This window comes from Cottoperca gobio, chromosome 18 (assembly GCF_900634415.1).
Source record: "Cottoperca gobio chromosome 18, fCotGob3.1, whole genome shotgun sequence".
NCBI lineage: Eukaryota > Metazoa > Chordata > Actinopteri > Perciformes > Bovichtidae > Cottoperca > Cottoperca gobio.
In genome coordinates, this window is record NC_041372.1 from 14,278,112 (window position 1) to 14,286,542 (window position 8,431).

The 8,431-nt window shown below is 46.6% G+C and overlaps 1 protein-coding gene across 1 annotated transcript; it reads left to right on the forward strand.

Annotated features, from left to right (window-relative positions):
* Nucleotides 1–680: 680 nt before the first annotated feature.
* Nucleotides 681–6,766, forward strand: LOC115023561 (uncharacterized). Its single transcript, XM_029454638.1, has 3 exons — nucleotides 681–774; nucleotides 6,070–6,405; nucleotides 6,523–6,766. The coding sequence occupies exons 1-3, from the start codon at nucleotides 681–683 to the stop codon at nucleotides 6,717–6,719; spliced, it is 627 nt and encodes a 208-aa protein (XP_029310498.1). The 3' UTR covers nucleotides 6,720–6,766.
* Nucleotides 6,767–8,431: the final 1,665 nt, after the last annotated feature.

Below are 8,431 nucleotides of genomic sequence, written 5' to 3' on the forward strand. Positions count from 1 at the left end.
AACTAAATTATGCAAACTTCTGATTGAATCTCTTTCAGTAGAAGAACCCTTTCTGTATGATAACATATGTTCCACAACACATTGCGTAGGTTGCATCATATTTATGTCACTATAGTTGATCTCCATGTATAAGAATATATTTTGTTGAGTGCATAAGGTTTATTATTCTTACATCTAAGCTCAAACTTGGAAAGTACTGCTTAGAAACCACCTGCGCAGATGTCGCACATGTGAATCATGCTGAGTAAAAGAGTCAGACCGCTCAGCTTCATTTAGGGAGGAGAGTTTAACCTGCTGATAGGCTGTTCAGCCACATGATTGGTGCAGACAAAGGCACGGGCAGGAGGAAGTGGGAGGGACTGCAGCAGACACGCCTTTGTGCAGATATATTATCAAAGTAAAGACTGAGGGGAAGCTCAACTTGGAACTTATTGACGGGCTGAGGATGAGTTTGCACTGAGGAGAAGGGACTCTGCTGGTGAGGAACAAACATGCATCTCATGTGTGAATGTAGTATGTGACTCTGAGAGGACAGTAAAGTGTAGGAACTCAGAGGGCTGTGTGCAGAGCTGCAGGATGTGCAGGGGGACATTTCCTAACCACAAGGCAGGAAGAGAACTCTCCAAGTGAGAATGTGTGGGTCCAGTAAATGTCAGCTGTGTGGTCTTGTGTATTATTGAATGCCATCACATGACTCTTCCCCTCTGTCTCCTCACAGGGAGAAGATGATCTGCAGGATGCTGCTGCTCCTCAGCCTGACCTGCTGTGTCTATGGTTAGTTTGCACCTTCACTTTATTCTATGCAAAGAGAAATGTTCATAAAAACCTCATTAATATATTTTCTGATTTCACAAGACACTGAGCTCCAGTTTTCTTTAGGGAGTGTAATTTCAGTCTGTTGGTCCGTCCACCACTCTGGTTCACAATATGTTCTCCAGAGGATGATTCATTTAATGTACTCACTTACTCTCGTCCATATTTGTATGAAAGTGATTTATAGTAGATGTAGATGAGCAATACATGAATGAGTTTAAGCTGTGAGTCAGGACATGTGTGACAGACTTTATTATCCCTCCCTTTCTCCACACGCAGCACTGCTTCCTCTTTGTTCTGCCGACATCAGTTCACTTGTGTGCAGACTCGTGTGTGTGCAGACTCTAGTGTGTGTGCAGACTCTAGTGTGTGCAGACTCTAGTGTGTGCAGACTTGTGTGTGTGCAGACTCTAGTGTGTGTGTGTAGACTCTAGTGTGTGTGTAGACTCTAGTGTGTGCAGACTCTAGTGTGTGTGTGCAGACTCTAGTGTGTGCAGACTCGTGTGTGTGCAGACTCGTGTGTGTGCAGACTCTAGTGTGTGTGTGTAGACTCTAGTGTGTGTGTAGACTCTAGTGTGTGTGTAGACTCTAGTGTGTGTGTAGACTCTAGTGTGTGCAGACTCGTGTGTGTGCAGACTCTAGTGTGTGTGCAGACTCTAGTGTGTGTGCAGACTCTAGTGTGTGTGTGCAGACTCTAGTGTGTGCAGACTTGTGTGTGTGCAGACTCGTGTGTGTGCAGACTCTAGTGTGTGTGTGTAGACTCTAGTGTGTGTGTAGACTCTAGTGTGTGTGTAGACTCTAGTGTGTGTGTAGACTCTAGTGTGTGCAGACTCGTGTGTGTGCAGACTCTAGTGTGTGCAGACTCTAGTGTGTGTGCAGACTCTAGTGTGTGCAGACTCTAGTGTGTGCAGACTCTAGTGTGTGCAGACTCGTGTGTGTGCAGACTCTAGTGTGTGTGTGTAGACTCTAGTGTGTGTGTAGACTCTAGTGTGTGCAGACTCTAGTGTGTGTGTGCAGACTCTAGTGTGTGCAGACTCGTGTGTGTGCAGACTCGTGTGTGTGCAGACTCTAGTTAGTGTGTGTGTGTAGACTCTAGTGTGTGTGTAGACTCTAGTGTGTGTGTAGACTCTAGTGTGTGTGTAGACTCTAGTGTGTGCAGACTCGTGTGTGTGCAGACTCTAGTGTGTGTGCAGACTCTAGTGTGTGTGCAGACTCTAGTGTGTGTGTGCAGACTCGTGTGTGTGCAGACTCGTGTGTGTGCAGACTCGTGTGTGTGCAGACTCTAGTGTGTGTGTGTAGACTCTAGTGTGTGTGTAGACTCTAGTGTGTGTGTAGACTCTAGTGTGTGCAGACTCGTGTGTGTGCAGACTCTAGTGTGTGCAGACTCGTGTGTGTGCAGACTCTAGTGTGTGCAGACTCTAGTGTGTGCAGACTCTAGTGTGTGCAGACTCGTGTGTGTGCAGACTCGTGTGTGTGCAGACTCTAGTGTGTGCAGACTTGTGTGTGTACAGACTCTTGTGTGTGCAGACTCTAGTGTCTGTGCAGACTCTAGTGTGTGCAGACTCTAGTGTGTGTGTAGACTCTAATGTGTGTGTAGACTCTAGTGTGTGCAGACTTGTGTGTGCAGACTCTAGTGTGTGTGCAGACTCTAGTGTGTGTAGACTCTAGTGTGTGTGTAGACTCTAGTGTACTAGTGTGTGTAGACACTAGTGTCTGTGCAGACTCTAGTGTGTGTGCAGACTCTAGTGTGTGTGCAGACTCTAGTGTGTGTGCAGACTCTAGTGTCTGTGCAGACTCTAGTGTGTGTGCAGACTCTAGTGTGTGTGCAGACTCTAGTGTGTGTGCAGACTCTAGTGTCTGTGCAGACTCTAGTGTGTGTGCAGACTCTAGTGTGTGTGCAGACTCTAGTGTGTGTGCAGACTCTAGTGTCTGTGCAGACTCTAGTGTGTGTGCAGACTTGTGTGTGCAGACTCTTGTGTCTGCAGAAACCCCCTTACAGAAACAGCCAGTAGAAGAAGTGCATTATCATCTTACATTGCATTTTCACTCTACTGCTGTACTTAAAGGCCCTGTCACACATCTCCGTATGATAGAAACGTATGCTGGCGTATATGAACATTTGTCAGAGTCCAAATACGTCCAACTTTTCATCGGATCGGAAAAGTGAACATATACAGATACGCATGTCTAACCTATTGATATCGTATCACTGACTTATACAAAATGTATCAGACGAGTGCCCAACGAATGCATAAGATATACAACAATATGGCGTATACAAAATATCGGCAACACGCTGGTGTACGTTGATATAAGGTATAAGTAGTATTCGTTAAGAGCTTGCTGTGTTACGCTGGGGTGCGTTGTTGAACGCTAAGGCCGTGAAAATGTTTTGAGCATGTTCAAAATTTCCGGACGTACCCAACGTGTGCTTCATAAGATATGCAGACGTTACACATAAGTTACGTTACGTTAGACATACGTGAATACTGAATACCTACGTGACTACGTTAGAGGTACTTTAGATATAGGCTACGTCGGCTGACGGTGAATCCTACAGCCAATGTATTGGTAACGAGTGGGTAACCTATTCCTACCCGATGTTAAGATGATGCCTGACGACGGAGTAACTTATTAAACGTGTTTCTACAGTACAGCTAGCGTTCAGCATGTTAGCCGTTCTCCAGCACCAGCTCCGTTGTCCAGACGCTCTGATACGTTTTAAATAAGTAAGTGACAAGCTATCAATGTTTGACATGCGTCATGTATACGTTATGTATACGTCAGCTACAACACCGCTGTGGAAAAGTTGGACGTATTTGGACTCTGACACATGTTGAGCTACTTTTCATAAACGCCGGCATGTTTCTGCCGTACGGAGCTGTGTGATAGGGCCGTATGTCTGGCGTGTTCGACGTGTCGTCTGCGTCCTTCAAGCGATCACAACTTATCCTTAATTTATATCAACGTATTGCCGATATTTCGTATACGCCAGCATACGTTTCTGCCATACGGATATGTGTGACAGGGCCTTAAAACATATAAAGCACTCCCTGACATTCCTAAATACACGTTGGCACGCTGTAGGATGTGAAACACTTGATGCATGAGGCTCACGGTCTTTGATACGTCTGCTACTATGAATGTAAATGAAAGTGTGAAGACTTTGTGAAGGTCTCATGTGTAGAGAGGAGTTTCTACTGCCAGTGGAGCTGCTGCCACATATAGAGGCCAGATGATGTTGCTCAACATATATATATATAAATATATATTCTACATACACATGTTCTACATACAACACGTTGGAGTTTATCCCGGTGGACGAGAGGGTCGCCTCCCTACGCCTTCGGGTTATGGGGGGGAAAACTCTGACTGTTGTTTGTGCCTATGCCCCGAACCGCAGTTCTGAGTATTCGGCCTTCTTGGAGACCCTGAATGGAGCCCTGCAGGGGGCTCCAGTAGGGGACTCCGTAGTCTTGCTGGGAGACTTCAACGCACACGTGGGAAACGATGGAGACACCTGGAGAGGCGTGATTGGGAGGAAGGGCCTCCCTGATCTAAACCCGAACGGTCGTTTGTTGTTGGACTTCTGTGCTAGTCATGGAATGGCCATAACAAACACCATGTTCGAACATAAGGATGCTCATAAGTGCACGTGGTACCAGAGCACCCTAGGCCAAAGGTCAATGATCGATTTCGTAATCGTATCATCTGATCTGAGGCCGCATGTTTTGGACACTCGGGTGAAGAGAGGGGCGGAGCTGTCGACTGATCACCATCTGGTGGTGAGTTGGATCAAGGGGTGGGGGAAGACTCTGGACAGACCTGGTAAACCCAAACGGGTAGTGCGGGTGAACTGGGAACGTCTGGGGATCTTTAACTCACACCTCCGGCGGAGCTTTTCAGCTATCCCTGTGGAGGTTGGGGGCATTGAACCTGAGTGGGCGATGTTCAAAACCTCTATTGCTGAAGCTGCGGTGATGAGCTGTGGTCTCAAGGTCTTAGGTGCCTCAAGGGGCGGTAACCCTCGAACACCGTGGTGGACCCCGGTGGTCAGGGAAGCCGTCCGACTGAAGAAGGAGTCCTTCCGGGTTATGTTATCCGGGAGGACTCCGGAGAAGCTATGGAGAAGGACTTTCGGTTGGCACCAAGATGCTTCTGGAAAACCATCCGGCACCTCAGGAGGGGGAAGCGAGGAACCATCCAAGCTGTGTACGGCAGGGGTGGGACCCTGCTGACTTCAACTGAGAAGGTTATCGGCCGCTGGAAGGAGCACTTTGAGGAACTCCTGAATCCGACTAACACGCCCTCTATGGTTGAGGCAGAGCTGGAAGCTGATGGGGGGCCTCTCAGCAGGAAACCGGTGGATTGCCTACTCCGGGTAGGGAATTAGCCATTACCCCAAGTGAAGGAGTTCAAGTACCTCGGGGTCTTGTTCGCGAGTGAGGGAGACAATGGAGCGAGAGATTGGCCGGAGAATCGGAGCAGCGGGGGCGGTATTACAGTCACTTTAGCGGCACCGTTGTGACGAAAAGAGAGCTGAGCCAGAAGGCAAAGCTCTCAATATACCGGTCGATCTTCGTTCCTACCCTCACCTATGGTCATGAAGGCTGGGTCATGACCGAAAGAACGAGATCACGGGTACAAGCGGCCGAAATGGGTTTTCTCAGACGGGTGGCTGGCGTCTCCCTTAGAGATAGGGTGAGAAGCTCAGCCATCCGTGAGAGACTCGGAGTAGAGCCGCTGCTCCTTTACGTTGAAAGGAGCCAGTTGAGGTGGTTCGGGCATCTAGTAAGGATGCCACCTGGGCGCCTCCCTAGGGAGGTGTTCCAGGCACGTCCAGCTGGGAGGAGACCCCGGGGAAGACCCAGGACTCGGTGGAGAGATTATATCTCCTCACTGGCCTGGGAACGCCTCAGGATCCCCCAGTCGGAGCTGGAGGATGTGGCCCGGAGAAGGGAAGATTGGGGTTCCTTACTGGAGCTGCTGCCCCCGCGACCCGATCCCGGATAAGCGGTAGACGATGGATGGATGGATGGATACACATGTGCTCAGTTTACTAAGTTGACTTGTAGCTCTACATTCTTCCCATGACTCAGAGGCGTGTGCAGCAGTTTTCTGCTCATTCCTTTGCAGAACTTAAACACTAATGCATTGTACGGTTCTGCTGCAACAACAACTAAAGTGCTTAAATACTATGAGAGTCTTATGAATGAACACTTTGAACACTCTTCTCTCTCCTCCTCTTCCTCTCAGGGATGTCTGAGCCTCTGAAGTTTCAGGCAGAGGAGGACAATAACGTGACGGTGGAATGGAGCTTCTCGTCCAAAGCCAACATTTCCATCTCCTCACTGAAGTTGCACTGCTTGACAGTGTTAGGACTGAAGGTTTTCTATCACATGGACCACCATGTGTATGAGTCTCAGAACCAGCAGTTTGCAGGCCGGGTGCAGTGTGACAGAGAGGCTCTGAGGACAGGAAGTGTCCGGCTGCACCTGTCCAGAGTCAGGGCGGATGACTCGGGTCAGTACCTCTGCAGGATGGCCACCGGATCCGGCAGGAAGGTCAAACAGTTCTCACTCAACATCACTGGTGAGTCCACTCAAGGTTGGAGCTGTCGGCTGATACAGTAGCACTAATGTGGGCTCATTCATAATAAATAAAATGATGATGGATAAATGACATTTACACTTTAAATGTTCTTCACAGCAGCTGTTGATGAGCCCACAACTGTGACACCAACAGCGATGATACCAGCAGCAGCAGCGAGCCGCAGGAGAAGCTGCTTCTACGTTGTTCTGGGACTGACAGCAGCCTCAGCAGTAGCTGTACTGGCCTACTGCCGCTGCACTTCATCATACACTGCACTCCACACTCAGAAGAAGGAGAGCCCGCACGAGGTGTGAGGAGTCTTCAGTTGGAGAACGCTGCCGGGCTGTAACGTTCTCTACACGTGATGGAGAGGAATCCAAAAACACTGGAGATGCTGCTGACTCATCAGATGTACTGTGGTACTACTGTTGATGCAAAGACAGTGAACTAGTAAACTATGAGTTGTTGTTCAGTGAAGATGCTGTTAAAGTGTCATCCAGGTAAAGTAAATGTAGCAATACCACAGTGTATAATTCAATATCTTATTGAAGTACAAATACTCATTGTGCATTTCAGAATAATATACATTATTGTATTATAATCATTGTTGCATTAATGTGTTCATCACTTTATAAGATCATTAAATGTTCATATTAAAGTCTGCAGGGACTCAGTCGCTTCCTGTGATGTTTGTAAATATCTCCACATAATATATCTGTAAATATAAACTTATATTCTATGTTTTCTCTTATGTTTTATCATATTTTCCATCAGTGGATCTCAGGTTAACGTGCTGAACTCTGAGGCTGCAGATTCTCTAATGGCCACTAGATGGAGACGAGGAATAAAAAGTGCATTTTGTTCTTGTCTGTTTTTCTAAACTCTAGTAACTTTACACGGTACACACAACCTGCTAACATGTTGTTACTGGTGTGAGTGTTAATAAAGTGTATTATTATTAATACTGTTGAACTCTTTGATCCTCACAACTTCTGATATTAAAGTATTTACACACAGAAGAGTCAGAGCCACTTCTCCAATAGAACAAGGGATTTATTTACAATATATACAGAAATATATACATACATATATAAATACATACATACACATAATACCTACTACAATGTATTTGCAGATGTACAAAAACTGTACATTTCAGTAGTATTAACATATAACATTACTGTTCATTTAGTTGACGCTTTTGACCAAAGAGACAAAAAGTGCAAACAATCATGAGGATACAACTCTGAACAGCAAGAATCCTGCAGGTACATCAGCTTCAAATAGGTACAATCCTAGAACAACCTAGTACAACCCTGCAGAACAAGAGCTTAAATAAGCCAAACAAGAGTGCAACATACAAAGAACTGTTTTTTTGGGGTTTTTCTTCATTGGCCGAGGTGCAGTCAGAACAGGTGTCTGCGGCGGAAGATGTGAAGACTGTCTGCTGTCCTGACCTCAATGGGGAGGTTAATATAATTAATTAATCTGCTGGGGTTTTTTTATCCAGACTGATTCATATAAATACACATTTCACTCCGCAAGTATTTTTCTGACTCTTAATACAGATGTTGGAGAATCTGTCTCTTGTTTTATCACTTTATGCTCAATGGACTCCTGACGGAGTCACGTTATCCTGATGACTCGTCTCTCTGAGGAACTCGACGTCTGTGCAGCTTCATAGATGTTTCCTTTCTCATCAGTAGGTTTAGAAAAACAAACTTTGGGGACAAAGCAGAGAGAGGAACGGTGTAGAGCTGCTGTCAGTAGAGCTGCTGTCAGTAGAACTGCTGTCAGTAGAGCTGCTGTCAGTACAACATAGATCCCGATCCTTCCCCGACTCTCTGTTGGACTCTCTGTTGGACTCTCTGTTAGACTCTCTGTTGGACTCTCTGTTAGACTCTCTGTTGGACTCTCTGTTGGACTCTCTGTTAGACTCTCTGTTGGACTCTCTGTTGGACTCTCTGTTGGACTCTCTGTTGGACTCTCTGTTGGACTCTCTGTTGGACTCTCTGTTGGACTCTCT